The sequence below is a fragment of the Empidonax traillii genome, unplaced genomic scaffold, assembly GCF_003031625.1.
Source record: "Empidonax traillii isolate 1590-97213 ecotype Southwest subspecies unplaced genomic scaffold, ASM303162v1 scaffold734:size1267433, whole genome shotgun sequence".
NCBI lineage: Eukaryota > Metazoa > Chordata > Aves > Passeriformes > Tyrannidae > Empidonax > Empidonax traillii.
In genome coordinates this window covers 93,162-111,416 of record NW_020955927.1, presented here as the reverse complement: position 1 = coordinate 111,416, position 18,255 = coordinate 93,162, and the positions used below count along the sequence as shown (strand labels likewise).

Here is an 18,255-nt window from a genome sequence, read left to right as displayed (position 1 = left end):
GCGGGTGGCAGCGGGTGGGACGGGCTGAGCGCGGGGCCGGGGCGGGGCGGCGGCTGCGCGGGCCGGGCGCGGCCATGGCGAAGCACACCGTGTCCTCGGCGCGGTTCCGCCGGGTGGACGTGGACGAGTACGACGAGAACAAGTTCGTGGATGAGGAGGACGGGGGCGACGGGCAGGCGGGGCCCGACGAGGGCGAGGTGGACTCGTGCCTGCGGCAATATCCTGGCGGGGGCGGCGGGCGCGGCCGGGCGGCCTTGTGGGGGAACAGCGGCGAGCGGGGAGGGAGGGAGGGAGGGAGGGGACCGAGCGGGGAGAAGCCGAAGGGGCGGAAAGGGGAAAGGGATGAAGGCAAAGGGGCTGGCAGCGGGCAGGGGAATGGGCTGGCAGGGGAAGGGGAAGTGGCTGGTGGAGGATGGGGAAGGGGCTGCAGGGGGAGGAGGGAGGCAGCCCCGCTCCCCCCCTCTCCCCAGGGCTGTGCTGTCAGGGGGGTGTCTTACGGCGGGCGTGCTCCCTGAGGCCTGCAAACCGCAGCAGTGATGGAGAATGATTTCTGCTCCTTGGATCCTCGTTCAGCGAAGGGCCCAGGAGGTATTCTCCGGTGGTGGAGCTGTGCGGCTGCTTGTTGGTGCTGCTCCTGTCTTAAGTGGCCTAAAAATCGCTGCCTTAGGCTGTAATCTGTGCTAGTTGGTGAGGGAATCATTGCATCCACTGGGCCTGGAGTGTTTTCAGTCATGCATAAGCCAGCTGCAAGTATGGCTGTCCTGGTACTTGGTACTTGATTTCGGTGTATTTGGTGTGTGGTCCTTAACCCTCTGGCACAGGGAACATGATGGCTGCGCTGCAGGCGGCTCTGAAGAACCCTCCCATCAACACAAAGAACCAGGCCGTGAAGGTGATGAAATAGTAACTAACTCACTCGTGGGTTATTCCCTAAAAAATCTTTCTCTGTTTCTGTTGCCCCTGTCCCACCAGGTGTACTTTGAGGAAGCGGGTTTTAGGGTATTCCCTGATATCGAAACATCCCTGACCACTAGTGTTTTAATGTTGTTGGAAATACTGTAGCCCAAGTGGCATCTTGTCCAGGTAACCTTAACTTGGTGCTGGGTGAGGTACGGTGTGTTCTCCTTACCTGGGTTGGCTGTGTTTTGTGTGCCCAGGTGTCACCAGGTGCCTTGTGTGTGACCCAGATGTGGCAGCACAGGGATGCGGTTGGTGCTGAGTGATCAGGGAACCAGAGCCGCAGCTGTCACCTCTGACAAACGAAACCATCAGCAGTGAGCCTACAAAAAAGGAAGAATTGGTGCTTGTCACATCCAATCAGAATGAGGCTGTTAAAACCTCAGAAAAGGCCAGCCCTCCCCCGCTGTGACAGAGAGTGGGTGTGTGCATTTCTGAGCCTCCCCAGAATAACCCCTGAATGGCTCATGATTGCGGTGATGGGAGGGACGGGCTGATAAGATGTGGCACTGCCCGGGCAGTGAGCCCTGCAGAGTCAGTTCTCCGTGCCCACAGGCGCAGCTCCATGCTGCTCATAGGGCAGAGTTTTCCCTTTAGGCCCAGCCCATTCTTGAGGGAGGCTCTGAGAACCAGCTGTTACAGATGGCCCTCACATTAATGACCTGTTTCCTTCAGCCCTGTACTGATGGATTTAAGAACACACTTGGTAGTGGAACTGAAGAGGGCAGAGTGACTGAATAATAATGTCTGCTTTCATTCTTAGTTGATCTTTAGAACTTCTGTATTTTTACTCGCAGTTCTTCCTGTGAGAAGTCTTGCTAAGCCAAGTGGTTATGGGATATTAAATTGGGCAAGAACACTGACATCCACGGTTTACATAGCAGGAAGCTGCTTGAAGTGTTTGTGTAAAGTCCAACAAACCCCAGACCTTCTTTTTCTTCCCCAGTTAGTGATGGATGAACAGGAAGAGAAGAAGAGCTGTTCTTTGCTGATTACGTGGCTAAATGCCACTGTGAGCATGCCACACGCATTCCTGGGCCTCCACGAAATGGCATCCAGACCAACTTGCAAATGGTTATTAATGCACAATATTAATGCTGCCAGTCTGCATCCAGCGTGCCTGGGACAGCAGCTGACTGTCTGGAGAACACGTGACTTCCAGCAGTCACCTCTTCCAGGTTGGCCATGGCATTTCCTTGGAATATAATAGTTGTGTCACATTAAAGAGTACAGAGGCACGGAAGAGGCTCTGGTGGCAAAGGAGGTCAGACAAGCACTTAATTATTAAATGTTAGCTCTTTTGGAGTTTGCTAGACCTTGAGCTTCAATATGAACATTATTATTATTTAATTATTTAGTTATAATTGTCTAAAATAATTGTATTACTTATTACTATAGCCAAGAATTGCAAACATGAGCAGAGAGGCCGAAAAACTAGAGCAGGGCAAACTCTTTCCACTGTTTATCCTTGTCTGTTCCGTGTTAGCATCACACACTGTCCTGTTCAGAGCTGTTAAAGAGGAAAACATTCTCACTCACTTTGTTTGAGAGAGGAGCAGTTTTTGGATGCATCTGACAGGAGAATGGATGTGTCTGTGCCTGCCTGTTGACAGGATCGTGCCGAGAGCATTGTGCTGAAGGTCCTCATCTCTTTCAAAGCCAACGATATCGAGAAGGCGGTGCAGTCACTGGACAAGAACGGTGTGGACCTGCTCATGAAGTACATCTACAAGGGCTTTGAGAGCCCCTCCGACAACAGCAGTGCTGTGCTGCTGCAGTGGCATGAGAAGGTGTGTGGGTGGGGCCAGATCCTGCTGGGCTATCCCTGGTGGCAGGTCCTGAGCCTGGCAAGAACCCCTTTCCTGTCTGGTGAAACTCCAGTGGCATATTTCGGGCTGTGAGGAGGAGGGTTTGGTCCCATGACCTCACAGCTGAGTTACATCCTGTGCCTACTGCTGGTTCCTTGGGTAAAGATTCTACAGTTAAAGTTTGCTTTTCCCTTTGACTTGAGGCAAACAAAATGGTTGGATCTGGGGTGATTCAAGCAGATGGAAGCAAAATTTCCCCCTTGAAGGGACGGAGAATTTGCAGCTTGATTACAGAGATACCAAAGCTTAATCAAAGTTAAAGAGCTGTGTTAAAAGTGAGTGTGATTATCCTGCCCTGGCACCCTGGGTGCTGGTGTTCTGTGGAGGGCAGGGAGATGCTCATTTGAAATACAGTTGGGATCCAAGTAATTTCATAGAATCCCAGACTGGTTTGGGTTGGAAGGGGCCTTAAAGCTCATCCAGTCCCACCCCCTGCCATGGGCAGGGACACCTTCCACCGGCCCAGGTTGCTCCATCCTGGCCTTGGACACTTCCAGGGATCCAGGGGCAGCCACAGCTTCTCTGGGCAAACCTGTGCCAGGGCCTGCCCACCCTCCCAGGGAAGGATTTCTTCCCAACATCCAGACCTGCTCTCTGTCAGTGTGAAGCCATCGCCCCTTGTCCTGTCACTTCCTGCTCCTGTAGAAAGTCCCTCTCCGTCTTCCTTGTTGTCTCCCTCAGGTCCTGGTAGCCCGTAGCTCCCCTGGCCTGGTGTTCACTGTTGTGTTTCCCCTCCCAGGCCCTGGCTGCCGGAGGAGTTGGGTCCATTGTCCGCGTTCTCACTGCCAGGAAGACGGTTTAGATCCAGCGGCGAGTGGGAACTGCTGGTGCGAAGCCCGACCGACCCAGCGCCTCGGGGGCAGCCCCTGTCTCTCAGCTTGCCTTCTCTCTTTGCTTCTTTTCATACCTGACAAATAATGCGTGTCGTGATCTCTTTTCGTGGTTTTAAGTTCTGGAAAATGATGAAGGTGCAGTTTTTACTCCTAGCAGGAATATTCGACGCTGGCCGACATTTCAGTGGCTCGTACAGTGACGTGAACAGCTCGGTGTTTAGGGTGATGTGCATTTGTGTGTAATCGTGGCGGATTTGGACCCGACTCCCTGAGCGAATGCTGAGGGACACAGGGCAGTTGTCTTAATTCTTTTCTCTAGCCAAGCAGTGTTTTGAGCTGAAATCTGTATTTTTGAGAAGTGGGGCAGCTATTATTAACACAGGTAACTGGACCACGTTGCCTTTGGTCAACCTCTGAACCTACACCCGTGAACAGGACAGAAAGCAAAAGCTCCTTCTCAAAGCCCAAATACCATTCCAGAGAGCTGAGTATTTCCCTTACCCTGTTTCTTGTGACCAGTCCAGCGCTGGGTCTGCAGCAGGGGGGTCACAGTGGGATGGAGTTGTCCATCCTGCCGTTCGGATGATGGAACTTTAAAAGGTTGATGGCCCATTTACAGTGGAGCTCAGCCCGGTGAACTCTTTTTATTTTGGGGAGCAAAGATCCTAAGGGGAAGAAGAAAAAGCAGCTTTTACACAACAAGTCACCTTTCAGCAATTGGAAAGTGATTCGATTTTGTCAAGCACAACTAAAGTGGCTGCTCGGGGTAGGCAGAGACACATCCTGGTATCCACACCATCCTTGCAGAGTTCCCATACTTTGTTTCTGGGTGTTTAGAGTCCTTAAGGATACCAGACAGCTCACATTCCTGTTGCCTTGTGCCTCATTATGTTAGCTAGTGGGCCAATTGGGTTCCCAAATAAAGGGGAGTATTTTAAAAAGAATTAGGAAAGCCCAGGGCATCCCAGGCCACAGATCACCGTAGAAGGTTTAGGGCCAGGACTGAAAAACATATATTTAACTTTCACTATTTTACTGCAGTTCATTTCTGTAAAACTGTTGGGGACCTTGTGAAATCCTTGCTGTTTTTTGATATCTGCTTTTTTTTTTTGTAATAATAAAGACCAGACAGTAAATCATCACTGAATGTTTACTCCCATGTCTGACATACCTTCAAGTTTCAGCAGGCTCCTCCTCCCAGGATGGACAACATCTCTGGTTCCTTCCACTTGTCCAAATTTGATTAGGACACCAATCAATCCTCATTGAAAAAAAAAATAAAACCTGCAATCTCAAGAGAAGTTAAAAATGTTTTCCACAGCAATTGGTGCCAAAGCAGGTCAGCCACCTCTAGATGGCATTAGATAAATGATGGGAACAAAAGTAATGTTTTTTCAGTGCTCAGATCAGTTTATATTTGAAACTCCTCTCCAGAGATGCTGATAGCCTTGTGCAAATTGTTGCTGTACAAACTCAAACGCTGCACCCCAGCTAGATTTTGGGCATTTCTGTGTATTTCTGACCTGGATTCCAAGAATCTTCCACAGGAGATGTCACAATCTCTGATACTCACTTCCCCTTGGATGTTATCATAGAAGAAACACTAGTTTGCCTACTCAGTCAGCTTGGTCAGAGAAAGGGGAATGAGAGTTGCTCTTGCTAGAAGGGCTGTGTTTATCACAGCTCAAATCAGTTGAACGTTACATGACTAATACCCCAGCAGAAGGGTGAGCATTCCATGTGCTCCCCTCTTTCTCTGAAACACAAGAAGAAAAAAGCCAACAGGGGTGATCTCACATCGTCCTCCAGCTCCCCTTTGTACTGGTTTTGGGGTAAACCTGACCCAGCAGTGCACCAGTTCAGACAATTAAACGAGCAGAAAATTATCCCTGCAATTATCCCTTCAGCTTTCCTGCTCAGTGGACTCTTCCATTCCTCACAATATAAGGCACATCGAGGGGTGTTTGCACACTCACCACGTTGCTATTCCCACCGCTGCACCATGAAGTGTTTGCATTTCCCTCTGCTTTTCTGGAGGTCACAGAGTCTCCTCCAGGCTCAAGGGTGTGCTCAGTCCTACTCTGGATTAAAACCCAACTCCTTGCTCAGGGCCTCAGGTTTCTCCCAAAGCAGGACTCAGAAGTCTCCTCCTCAGCCTCCCTCCCACCGCTGGAGTTCTGTAATTTGCTGAGGAAGTTTGGGTAAAGGCACAAGGGCAGAGTCTTGCCGACATATTTTAAGCTCTTGCAAAATGCACATCACATCTCACCGCTGGTAGATGTGGCAGAGGCAAAAGTACTTCCAAAAACACTTAAAAGCCACGTGTGGAGCACTCAGCTCCAAACCTCTGAGTCAGCAGCGGGTCTGACTCCTGCCATCCCCACTGGCCACGTGCCCTGTGTGTCCCTCTGCTCCCAGCAGCCGCTGCCCCAAGAAACCCCATCCGTGGGCAGCTCCACGTCCCCCCAGCAGCAGAATTCCACACTGGGGCAACACGGTGAGGGATGGGAAGGACCAAAGGTTTCCCAGGTGGTGCCTTAGGCTGTGCTTCACCTTTCCAGCCGGGCAGGCAGGGGAGCCCCAGCCAAGCGGTGCCTGCCAGGAGTTGCTGGGAGGAACCCATTCAGCAACCACCCCCATCGAGGACCGCGCTTCAGAGGGCACCGGGGGCTCAGCTGAGGACCTGCCCTGCGGCTCTGCACCCCAAAATCTGACCTAACGAACCACCTCGCTGACAAAATCTGTGGCTTTCCGTGGAAAAGCCAGAGAAGCCAAACCCGAGGAGATGATGCCGGGGAGGAGCAGGGGGGCACCCCACGGAGCCCACTGCACCGGGGGCAGCTCTGCCCCACTTCCCCATCCCGGGGCTGTGATGCAGTGAAGCCACTTCCTGCCAGGTTTGCGACACGGGCAGGGGAAAGGCAGAAGTACAGGCAGAAGGGAGACAGGAGAGGCTGAGCAGCGCCACGAGGAAGGGCGAGACCCACGACACAGCCGGGGATCGACACCCTGCTCCCACCACGCCATGTCCCTGGTGGAGACGATCCGGCTGTGGCAAGAAGGGGTGTGTGCAGCAGACAGGAAGGACTGGAGCGCTGCCCTGGACGCCTTCACAGCCGTCCAGAACCCCCCTGCCAAAATCTGCTTTAACATCGGCTGCATCCACCTTGTCCTGGGGAAGCTGGCGGAGGCGGAGGAGGTAAAGTAGAGCCCAAAGGGCTGCTAGTCCTGCTCACCTGTTGGACCTGCCAGACAGAGGGACGCTGTGGGGAAGGGAGGAATTAAGGGTCATGGCCTAAGGGAAGGATTTGGGGACTCTTAAATATGTGAGGAAGGGAGACAGCCCTGGGCTGTTCCTGCTGAACCTGTTTTCCCAGTGGATCAGAGGCGAGGCAGCAGCGACAGCCCATGGGCTCGCTGCTCACCCTTCCTCTCTCCGAGGGGTGACCACAGCGGGCACGTGGATCCAGCTCAGAAAAAAACGGGAGCCTGACACAGGTTCCCCCACCCAGTGCCCAGCAGTGCGGGGAGACGAACCACAGAGCCCAGCCCAGGCCACTCGGCTAAAGCAGGACAGGTACAACTGCTCTATGCCCCCCGTTTGTTAAAGGTGCCCCCTTTCACCCCCACTCCTACCTCCGTGCAGGCATTCACCCGGAGCATCGGCTGCGACAAGCACCTGGCAGTGGCTTATTTCCAGCGGGGGACCGTGTTTTACCGCAGGCAGAAGTGAGTGGAAGGGTTTAAAGTTTAATTCTTGCTGCTTGTGGAGACGGTAGCCTTCAGCTGAGGATGGCCCCAGGCAGGTTGGTACCTCAGGGGCCAAACTGGAACCCGGTGAGGTCAAACGGGCTCCTGTTCTTCAGCACCGCAGCCCTGGGATGAACTGGGATCAGCTCTCCTTCCCTGAGGTGTCTGAAACACTGAGACCCAACTGAACTTCCACGAGTTTGGGCATAGGCTTGGAGGCAGGCAGGTTGCCACCACAGCCTGGCGACACCCTTGTCCTCTCCTCCCCAGCAATGGAAAGGCCATTGAGGATTTCAAAGAGGCACTGGCCCAGCTGCGAGGCAACCAGCTCATCGACTACAAGATCCTAGGGCTGCACTACAGGCTCTTTGCTTGCGAGGTGAGTTCTGATCCCAAAGTCGTGTTCTCCAGCACAGGAAATCTAAGGAGACGACAGCTTGTGCCTTGCAAACAACAAACAAGCCAGTGCAATGCCACCACCCCGCTTGTCCCCTCCTCTGCTGCCCTGCTGGTCTGGCTGCTCCCACAGCTCCTTTCCTCGCCCCCATCCCTCCAGCAGATTCTCTACAACATCGCGCTGGTCTACGCCACGACGGAGAACTGGGAGAAGGCTGAGGAGCACCTGACTCTGGCCATGAGCATGAAGAGCGAGCCCCAGCACAACAAGATTGACAGGGCAATGGAAGCCATCCTGGTAGGGAGGAGCTGGTCTTACAGCCACGTATGTGTTCTCTCCCAGCAGCCCCCTCAGGGAGGAAAATCCCAGTCACCTTTTAGCACGGTGGGAATGGGTATCATAGTGAGACACGAGCCCGTGGGAAAAGCTTTGGGTCACTGGGAAGGCAGAGATGAAAAGATTGGGTTCCATGGACCGTGTCAGGGCTGGGGTCAGGCTGTCACAACGGTTTGACTTTATGGAGCGAGAGCCAAACCCCAGAGACAGAAAGGGACACTCAGCAGGCCCTGCTCTCAGTGCCAAACACTCCTTGACTTCCCTGTGCTACAGAAGCAGAAGCTCTGTGCGCTGGTGGCCATTCCTGTGGGGAAGCTGTTCAGGCCAAATGAAAAGCAAGTGGCCCAGCTGGAGAAGAAGGACTACCTGGGAAAGGCAATGGTAAGAAAGGAATATATTTATCTAGACATGGAGCTGGTCTGTGCCTCCGGGATCCCCCAGGCATGGAGACAGGGATGGCACACATGGGGAACAGGGACTCTGCAAGAATAGAGGAGCTAAAAGCATGTTCCTGCAGAGCATGGCCTATTTCCACCTTGTCTCCTTACTGAGACACAAGGGACAGCCAACAGTGAGCTGGAAAGATCCCACTGCAGCTTTGCCTCGAGCCAAGATATTTTCAGGGGTGGGGGGGGAAAAGGCTGTTCAGCATCTGACACCCACAAACAACCTCCAGTCCTTCCCCTGCTCTGTTTGAAAGGGGCTTTTCATCTCAGATAAGCAAATAAGCTTTTCTCCCGTGGGTGTGCAAAACCCAGCCACTGGGATATCACCCTTGGGCTCAGGTCTCAAACCATGAGGTTAGGAGTGTAGAACTTACCACACTGAGGGGAGCTTTGGAGGCCAGAAGCACTCAGCCTGTAGTCCAAGATGCTTAGCCTAAAATCACAGTCCCTCCTGAGCCTGAGGCATCCCGAGGAGAGCTTGGCTTGGCCAACAGCAAAGGAAGAAGGGTGGACATCAGAGGTCTACAAGCACCAGATCACTGTCTGTCTGTCTGTCTTTGCTTTAGGTGGTGGCATCTGTGGTGGACAAGGACAGTTTCTCAGGATTTGCTCCCCTCCAGCCACAGGTAAGGCTGTGAATCAGTGAACAGCTCAGGAGGATGTCAGGGTGGATGTCACCCCTCAGCTTCCAAGGGCTCTGGCCTGTGGTGGGAAGCAAACAGCACCGTCAGCAACCACTGGCACAGGGAGGGGGCGGGCGCTGCCCCCACGGATCAGCTGCTCCCTCCATCATCAGGGAGCTCACCCACCTCCATGGCTGAGGTCAAGCTGGTTCCTTGAACGGGGAAGCGGTGGCCTGGTGGCACGTCCTCTGCCCCCACCCTCGCTGTGGGGTGACAGCCTTCAGCAGGGAGCTGTCTCTGACCCTCCACGAAGGGATTCATCAGGGATCCTCTGCCTAAGTTCTGCTCTCCCTTTTCCAGCCTCCTCCCTGTTCCCAAAGCCCTTTGCATTTCCTGTGCCATTCACCAGATGGTGTGGCAGCACCTTTCCATCTCTAAAGGTGTCTGAGAATTTCTACAGGAGCTTTTGGACAGAACACGGGGAGGCACAGCCACTGCTGCCCCGTTGCGCAAGATGAACGGCACCCTTCTCGGTGCAGTCAGGGGCTGACATCTCAACCCTCCCCGAGATGAAACTACAGTCACTACAGAGCTGAAAACAGGGTTGTGCCTCTGAAAATCTGCAGGGGGAAGAATTTGAAAACAGCTCCTTAGAAGGAGGAGTATCACAGCCGGTGATATTCCTCACAGGCCTTCAGGAGGAAGGTGCTGGGGTGATGGCAGGCGTGGTAGAAGGCTGCAGGACATTTCTGCAAAGCAATCAAAATATTCCAGATCACTACTGATTTTCCTTTTTGTCTTCCTGTTGGCAGACCTCTGGTCCTCCACCCAGGCCCAAGACCCCAGAAATCCTCAGGTAAGTTGGATGAAGGATGGACGATGCTGCTTAACTCACACAGCCGGGCACAACCCCATCCTGCACTGTCGTGGCTGAGCACCCAGCTGACACCCAGAGTTCAAGGGGGATGAGGAATGGATCGTAGAAACAAGGAGGCAGAAGTCTGGACTCTCCCTACAAAGAAAAATAACAGCATTGCCAGCATTCCTGACCTGTCCACTGCTCCCACACCCAGGGCCCTCCAAGGGCAGCCGCACCGTGTCATGTACGAGTTCATCCCCGAGACCGCTGAGGAGCTGCAGGTCCTGCCAGGAAACATTGTCTTTGTCCTGAAGAAAGAGAAGGACAACTGGGCTACAGTGATGTTCAATGGAAAGGTACCAGGAGTGTGCTGGCAGCAGGGCAGACAGTGGGGTGGATGTGGTGAGGTTCTGCAGAGGCAAAGCCTTGCCCAGAGCAGCTAAAAGGGTTTCTGATTTAGGTCCCTTATGCCCTCCCTGGCTTAGGCCACAGGGCTCAGTGAAGCCCATCCAATCTGCAGAAACTAAAATTAAAGCCCCAGGAACTCTGCTGGATGCAGGGGAGGGCGAGGACACGACTGGTTGTGTCCTCCAGCAGTGGGGTTGCCTGGCAGTCACCACACATTTCTCCTTCCCCTGCAGAAAGGGATCGTCCCCTGCAACTTCCTTGAGCCTGTGGAGCTCCACAACAAGCTGCATATCCAGGTGAGGAGGCCCTGGAGGAGATGGTGTCCTGGGGAGGGCAGATCCCCCACAGGTTCACCCACCACCCACCTCCCAGTAGGACCCACAGCTGCGACTCCCTCCCCCTCACGACGCTGGGGTTGGTTCTTCTGGCTCGTGGTCACCTTAACGTGAGCTCAGAGAGCTGCAAAACCGCGTGGGGGGCACCCTGGGTAGCAGGTGGCAATGCTGGGGAGTTAAAGAGTGGCAAAGTCACCCCTCCACAGTTCAAGACCCCAAACTCTCTTTCCACTGGCACAGGAAGAAACCCCTGTGGAGGAGGAGATGCCCGAGTCCCCCACCTCCACCGTGCCAGAGAAGCCGCGGCGGCCGCCACCAGGTCAGAGCGGGAGCTGAGGGGATGGGGGACCCCAGCAGCAGGTTTGGGGTGGTGTCCTATGAGCCACATCCTGACCCTTTCAGACCAGGGCTAAGGCTCACCTCCATCTTTATCCCAGCCTCCTTCGCAGTCAGGGATCGGGAGACATTAAAGCTGGAGGCAAAGACAGCAACTGCAGTGCTGAGGAGGGAGCAAAACAGTGCCCATGAATATGTGAGAAAAGCAAGTCCCTCTGTCCTCTTAATTAGCACAGTGACTAATGAGAAAAAGGGCCTGGGAGTAGGAATGGGGCAAGAAACCAGCTGGAATAGAAGGCTCCTTAGAGGCTTCTCCTTCAAGCAGGGCACTCGTGATGGTTTTCTTGCTGCCCTGAGCTGGGCTGGGCCTAAAGAAGCTGTGGCTGCCCTGGGTAGGGGATTCCTGGCAAGTGTGACCCAGTGTGCCACATCCCAGAGATGGTGGCACCAGGGTCACCGTGTTGCCCCCAGCACAGCCTCATAGGCAGTCCAGAGGTAAAGCTGACACAGAAGGTGGCTGTGGCTCGTAGAGTTAAGAACAACCAGCTCATAGACCCAGCAACCCCAAAGACCACCTTTAGGCCATCAAAAGCCCTCTCAGATCAGTAAGTGGACCACACTCAACAGCGTAGCTCTGTCTCTTCCCATAAGGAGCACAGTCGTGTCACAGCACTGCCAAAATGTAGACCAGATCCTCGTGAAGAGGCTTCAACAACCCTGCTTGAAATCACCCTGCCTGGAGGTCCAAATTTAGCTTTACAGCCCTGGTGAAGGGCAGGGACTGCCTTCAGTTTTCGTGGCAGACCTAAGGAGATCTTAAGAGCAAAGACACTAAAACCAGCAGCTCGCTTTTTCTCTCTTTAAAATCCACCCAGGAAAGATACCCCACCCCTTAAACTCCCATCCCTGCAAGAGAAGAGGCACAGAGGCCAAACCTCTGCTCAGTGGTCGTATCTAGATCTTACAGATGAAGCCCATTGTGGCAGATGCAGATCCATTCAAGGGACCACCGCTGGCCCCAGGGGTGGTTGGTGTTTCTGCAGGAGATCTGACCACATATTTAGGCTCAGAGCAGCAACGCTTATCCCATTCCACCTGCTGAGGCACATCTTTCCTCCTCCACAGACCACATTCCTGCTACTGTGACGCAGCCAAGAGACACAGCAAAGGTAACATCCCTTGAACAAAGACCCCGAGGTCCTGTTGGTGCCACAAACCTGCATTTACCAGGCAACTAGAGCTGCTTTTTCAGACTCTCAGTTAACCCAGTGCAGTTGCAACATCTCAGTTGGCCTGAGGCACTTGAGAAGGGAGAAACAGGAGTTTGGTTGGAACGCACACACTCCTGGGCAGGGTCAGCGCATCAGAAGGTCACGCTGGGGGAGAGAGATGGGAAAACAAAACAATCCCAACTCAAAAAAAAGAATGAGGGGGTTGGAGTGTGGACACATCTTGAATTTGGTCACCTCAAAGCCACACTTTGGTGCCAGGTGCCTCATCTATTACTGGGTTCCCTCCAGGGGCTGCCAACCAGCCGATGCCCAACCACGGCTTGGGTGGCACAATCTGATCAACCACCACCGTGGCAACCACAGTCTCCACATCCCAGCCCCTCTCCCTTCCCTTGCCGAGCCACACAAGGTGACAACTCATTTGTTGCCCGCAGGAGGCCGAGCCACCCGTCCCCAGCCCCCACGTCCTCAAGGTGCATTACAAATACACGGTTGCCCTGAGGGTCGAGCCAGGCCTCTCCTACGAGGAGCTCCTGGACCTGGTTTGCAGGAAGCTGGAGCTGCAGCCCCAGCACACGGAGCTGAGGTGAGAGGCCCTGCCCATCTCAGGGAGCCAGAGCCACGATCCCAGGGCTCCCACCCTCACCTGCATCCCCTGCACACCAGGTACAAGCCCGCCGAGAGCCAAGAGCTGGTGCCTCTGACTGCAAAGAACCTGGACGCAGCGTGGAGCCAGAGCAAGGACAACTGCCTCACAGCCTGGTGTGACCTCACGGAGGTCAGGGACAGCTGCAGGTGGAAGCCACCTTTTCTTCCCCCTCTTACCTTAGCTTTCCTTGCCACGAGCACAGGCTTTGCTCGTCTGTCTGTCAGCAGAGGAGCAAAGAGTAGGGGAGGAGGAGAAGCAGAGCTTGCCTTTCCTGCCCTGGCACAAAGAAAAAGAAGCCAAAGGGGGTGTGTCCTTACCAGCTTGTTCCTTGCCCTAGGGAGAGGGGTTTTTACCAGACAGCAAGCCAGAGGAGTCGCCACAGGAGGCAACGCCGAAGGAGATGGGACCAACCCAAGTTGTAGCACAGTACAGTTATGAAGCCACCCAACCTGAAGACCTGGAGTTTCAGGCAGGAGATGTGATCCTTGTTTTATCCAAAGGTAATGGTGCTCCTCCTGTGACAGGGGAGGGGAGGGACCTGCCAGCTCTGTGGAGAGCAAGGGCAGTGTGGCAGCAGCAGAGCTGCTCCAGCTCTGGTGTGAGCTTCCCATCCACACATCCGTGTCACGCACACCTCCAGCGTATTTTCATCACAGTCCTGTTTCTGCCACCCCCTTCCCCAAACATTTAAGGCAGGAGTTTCCTCTTGAGCTGTGTTTAAGCTTACTCTTAGCAGTGGATTTTTCCAAGGAGATGCCTCATTTTGGCTGCAGCCCCTGCAGTAGGAGAAGGCTCCTGCTCCCATTCCTCTCACATGGCACCTTGCTAGCTGTAGCTCTGTCAGTAATTGTGGTGGCCGGCAGGCTTTGCCAGCAGTACACAAGTAATCAGAGTCTCCCCCTCTATGATTTTACTGATGACTCCCCCCACCCCAAAATCCTAGTCTCCCCTTCGCTGCTGAGCTTAATATTTCCCATTAGAAAGGTAGTTCTCACCTCATTTGGTTCCCCCACAGCAAGATTTTCAGAGCTCCCAGGCTTTACTCAGCCCGAGGTAGCACAGGCTGTGGGGGTTTGTTTTGGGGTTTTTATGTGAACTTAGAAAACAGGTGAAAATACAATTTAGTTTCATTTTGAAGAGGACAGCCCAAGGTATCAGATCATTTCCTCACTCTCCACACTCACCTTGTTTCCACTCAAGGCAGTTTCCAAGCCCCTTGGTCTATATTTTGATCTGATTTCCCCCCTCCATTTGGCATCCCTTCTTACCTTGCAGCTTTGCTCTCTTCCTAATTCCTTCTCATCCCCTCTCCTCCACATTCCTCTCTCTACCAGGCTCTAGCAGGGCTCAAAGGCTTATCAGCAGAAGCACCTTACAATGGTGATCTCGGGCCTGTCTGGAGCACAAGGAGGTGATTTTGTTCCTCTACATTCCTAGGGTGACAAAAACGGTGTCAATTTTCTCTTCCAGTGAATGAAGACTGGTTAGAAGGCCAGTGCAACGGGAAGACTGGCATCTTCCCATCTGCCTTCATTCAGCAGTGAAGACCCAGAGAAGTGACTTCAGAAGAGCTTAAAAGTCGTGGAAAAACATTAAGGATTCAACTTGCCTTTAAGAAGTTTCCATATTAATCCCTGCATCTGAAAATGAACTTCATTATGAACTTATATTATTGCTACTTGTATTAAAGGCTTTATATTTTCTTTTACCTTTTGTGTCGTCCTCTAAAACAGGTACTTGTTAAGAAGCTGCTAATTGTCTTCCTGTCAGGAGACTTGCACTGTCCTACCTTCGCTATTCCCTAATAAAGCTTTTCCACAGACATGCCAGGAGCTGGGAAAACCCTCGAGGGGGCGGTGCCACCCACATTTCCAGCCCTGTCAGCAGATCCAGAAAGGGAAGTGACATCCAGGAAGCTACAGACCAGGAAAAGGCTGAACAGCATTTGCTTCCTTAAAACATGACAGCCAACCCCACACAGCCTCACCCTGCTGCAACTCACAAATCAAACTCGCAGGGACCAATAAAAGTGGACACTTTTTTTCACTGTTGTCTCTCAAAGCTTTTTCTGATCAGTCACAAGAGACAGTAACTTAGAAGCACGCTGCCTGCAATCTCAGAGCTTTGCTCCAAAGCAGAGGCAGCAGTTTCTCCACTTTGGATTCTATCACACAGGCCCTGGACAACCCCACCGAGCCAATAACCTAAATATCGTATTTATTTCTAAAGGAACTTATTCTGAAGAGCTGCCTGGATACAACAAACACCCGTCATTTCAAACCTAGAACATCTCTGGAGTTTTCTGTGACACACTGGGAAGTAGGAAGGCAGCCAACATCCTGATGTGCAGGCAGCTGAATGGCAGAAGGATCCATGCCCTACCCGAGTTCAGTCTGCAACTAAAGAGGAGCTTTGCAAGCTACTCCCATCCCAGATTTTTGGTTTGGTACATAAAACACACTGCACACAGGCAGCACAAAACCACAATCCAATTATCTGCACCAAGCCCAAGCCAGAACCACTGTGATTTATTTAGGTCTCTTTCAAATACGAGGGGAGTAAAAAAAAAATAATTCTAAAAGAATCAACTTCAAACCTTCTTCTGCCTTCTGCAGAAAAATAACGTGTTTTTAAAGGCCTGCAGCCAAGTCCCAGGGGAAATAAATGCTACACACAGACCCGGAGGGAGAGAACATGGTTTAATTAAAGGCAAAGCTGATTTCAGCAGCTGCAGTTCTTGCACAGACAGACAAAAAACACAAAAAAAAAAGCTTACGACACAAACCGGTTTCTGTTGGGGGCCCCCTCCCTGGCTCCCCCAGGTGCTGGGGGGCGGGATGGGAGCCGGACGCATTCCCGAGGCCGGGCGCTCATGCACAAGTGGAACGGTGCGGCTGGAGCGGGCGCTGCCGGCAGGGAGATGGACAACCTGGTTAGCTCGTCTGGGGTGCAAGAGTCAGTGACGGATCAAACGCTGGAATGTCGCAGCTGCCGGGGGTGCACAGCTCAGACACGGACCGGGAGGGCCGGAGGGAAGCACACAGGGGGTGGGGCTGTATTACCACCGGGTGGGGACTTCACTTTTTGGGCTCGTTAAAGGAAACACAGCTTCGAAATGCAACACAGAACAAGGGATGTTGCTAAGGTGGAGCTCGTGAGGGGAGCTGCTTCTACCCCCGAGGGGTGTCGGGTCTCCTCCGCCTTCCCTTTTCGTGTTCTCTGGAGCTGCCCAGACTCCAGTCTCGCTTCAGCTCCTTGCATGTGCTTTTGCTCTGCGTCTGAATTCCAGCCCAGAGATCCTGAATCATCACACAAACCCCTACTGCTAAACACAGCAAATGGACATTGAGATTGTTTCCGTAACTTCCCTGGGAAACCTAACGAGAACGCTGTCCTTTAACGAAGCTTCCAGTCTTCCTTCCCCCTAATAAATAGCAAATAAAACGTTGTTTTTTTTTTTCCTTTTCCCTTCTGCACCTTTTTTTCAGCTGTGAACAGCTCTACGCCGTTTCCATGTGCGGTTCACACACGTGTGTCCATGGGTGCCTTGGATTTGTTTCTGGAACTGAAAGCTTGGGGCTGCAGCTGGGGCAGGGAGGGGGACGGGTTTCTGCAAGAGCTGACCTGTGCCTTGCTGGGGGTGTGGACTCTCCACACTGTCCAGGCTGACTGTCGGATTTACCCAGCCCTGCTGGACCCCTGATTATTTTCTTGCGAGATGTTGCACGTGGTAATGAAAACTACGAGCGTTCAGCGAAGATGGGAGGATGGAGAGAAAAAAAAAAAAAACAAAAACAGAAAAACAAAACAAAACCGAAAACAAAACAAAACAAAAAGAAAACCATTGAAAGCTTTCTACCTACCTATTAAAATGAGTCAGGCTGTGAATGCACAGACTAGCCTGCCCTTTGTGGGGCTAGCCACTATGCTACAGTAAAATGTACAGGAATCACACATTAATTTAAAACCCCATAGCAGTTAACTTGCTTGTTCAGCAGAGTGCTGCGATGCCCCATGTCACCCATTATAGCTCAAACACCTACTGAGAAGAGGGCATTTCATGCTGGAGTCTCTAACCCACCCGTGGGCTGGCCAAAGCCTCTGGGTGAAGCAGTGCCAAGTGCCAGACTCTCCTTCATGAAACTCCTTCGCTAGCGCAGGAGATAGAGCCCCACCTCGCCACCAACCACCTCTGACCAGAGCAGCAACTGGGGCTTTCACTGCTACACACTGACTATGAAGCACGTTCTGTGTACGGAAGAATTCAGTGTGATCTTACTACTGAGATAGTAATAAAGATGTTTTAGGAGTAATTTCAACTACATTCTCAGTCAGCGAAGCAATCATTAATGGATTCCTATTGTGTCTCCCCGAAAGAGGGGATAAGGATTGAGAAGTTCTCATTGGCTTCTCCTGTCTGCCCTTCGTTCTCAGCTTTTACTTCCCATGTGGCTGGGGACATGCACGATGGAGAAGGTGAGAGGCGGTGATATCGGGTTACTGAGTGAGCCAAACAGCAGTTCCTCTCTCCCTCCAAAGGGCCCCGGGGATGGGAGAGTTCCTGATGTTGTTTGCTTGCACTGCAGACGTTTTGTGCACACTCAGTGGGTCGGTGGAGCACTTACGCCCTCCTGACAGCAAGGAACAGAAGAGAGGGCTGCCACCTGCACAGGACCGTGTGGGCCAGTCCCGCAGACCCAACATGCCATGGTTTATGGAGCCGTCGTTTGCGAGGGTTGCCTCCTCTGTCTCAGTGCGGCGGGTTCATGGCGCCTTGTCCACGCTGCTGCTTCTGCTTCTGCTGCATCAGCAGCTGCTCCAGGGCCGAAGGGCCGGGGTGCATCATGGAACTCGACCAGATGGACTGAAAACAAAGAGTCAACACTAGCAACTCCTGCACTAGACAGCCCCCCTCTGACAGATGGCAAAGCAGAGGCAGTGTTCTATATTCTCCTTCTTTGTCACTCATACCTGGCTTATCGTGAAAGTTACCCAGGCTTCAAAGGAGGCCTTTTAAAAAGAGGCTCCCTGGAAGAACCTTAAGCTCCCCCAGAATCCTCATTACCATAAACATTCATCCCACATTAACTATTACTAATTTTAGACTAGTCAAAGCAAATGTTTTAATTCCTTCCAGTTCTGCCAGCCCGGGCTTGATCCACAAAACACTCAAAACCAGCAAGAACTGGAAAACCGTGACGTCTTCCAGCACTGGCGACGCCTCCC

At 52.8% G+C, this 18,255-nt stretch overlaps 3 protein-coding genes across 7 annotated transcripts in view; 2 read left to right on the top strand and 1 right to left on the bottom strand.

Moving 5' to 3' along the window:
- The first annotated feature begins 22 nt into the window (after positions 1–22).
- ARPC5 (actin related protein 2/3 complex subunit 5) lies at positions 23–4,811 on the top strand. Its single transcript, XM_027900522.1, has 4 exons — positions 23–217; positions 820–892; positions 2,571–2,747; positions 3,565–4,811. Exons 1-4 carry the CDS (start codon positions 75–77, stop codon positions 3,625–3,627), a joined length of 456 nt encoding a protein of 151 aa, XP_027756323.1. The 5' UTR covers positions 23–74; the 3' UTR covers positions 3,628–4,811.
- Positions 4,812–6,565: 1,754 nt separating this feature from the next.
- NCF2 (neutrophil cytosolic factor 2) lies at positions 6,566–14,737 on the top strand. The gene is made up of 15 exons (XM_027900511.1): positions 6,566–6,857; positions 7,305–7,387; positions 7,679–7,787; positions 7,968–8,102; positions 8,415–8,522; positions 9,154–9,213; positions 10,023–10,066; positions 10,284–10,425; positions 10,711–10,773; positions 11,053–11,131; positions 12,274–12,317; positions 12,815–12,966; positions 13,047–13,158; positions 13,367–13,529; positions 14,500–14,737. Exons 1-15 carry the CDS (start codon positions 6,684–6,686, stop codon positions 14,571–14,573), a joined length of 1,542 nt encoding a protein of 513 aa, XP_027756312.1. The 5' UTR covers positions 6,566–6,683; the 3' UTR covers positions 14,574–14,737.
- A 977-nt stretch (positions 14,738–15,714) lies between these two features.
- SMG7 (SMG7, nonsense mediated mRNA decay factor) overlaps positions 15,715–18,255 on the bottom strand; it is a 44,052-nt gene continuing 41,511 nt past the window's right edge. For 3 of the 5 annotated variants that reach the window (XM_027900505.1, XM_027900509.1, XM_027900508.1), the window contains one exon: positions 15,715–17,893. In XM_027900505.1, coding sequence (XP_027756306.1) covers positions 17,780–17,893 — 114 coding nt within the window. In that variant the 3' untranslated portion in view covers positions 15,715–17,779. The remainder of the gene's footprint in view (positions 17,894–18,255) is intronic. The other 2 variants (XM_027900506.1, XM_027900507.1) reach the window with 1 other exon arrangement.

Coding starts and splice junctions, on each gene's coding strand:
- ARPC5 (XM_027900522.1), top strand. CDS start 75: ATGGCGAAGCACACCGTGTCCTCGGCGCGGTTCCGCCGGGTGGACGTG. Junction 893..2,570: donor CAAAGAACCAGGCCGTGAAG/GTGATGAAATAG, acceptor GCCTGTTGACAG/GATCGTGCCGAGAGCATTGT. Junction 2,748..3,564: donor TGCTGCAGTGGCATGAGAAG/GTGTGTGGGTGG, acceptor TTCCCCTCCCAG/GCCCTGGCTGCCGGAGGAGT.
- NCF2 (XM_027900511.1), top strand. CDS start 6,684: ATGTCCCTGGTGGAGACGATCCGGCTGTGGCAAGAAGGGGTGTGTGCA. Junction 9,214..10,022: donor TTGCTCCCCTCCAGCCACAG/GTAAGGCTGTGA, acceptor TCCTGTTGGCAG/ACCTCTGGTCCTCCACCCAG. Junction 13,159..13,366: donor CCTGGTGTGACCTCACGGAG/GTCAGGGACAGC, acceptor TCCTTGCCCTAG/GGAGAGGGGTTTTTACCAGA.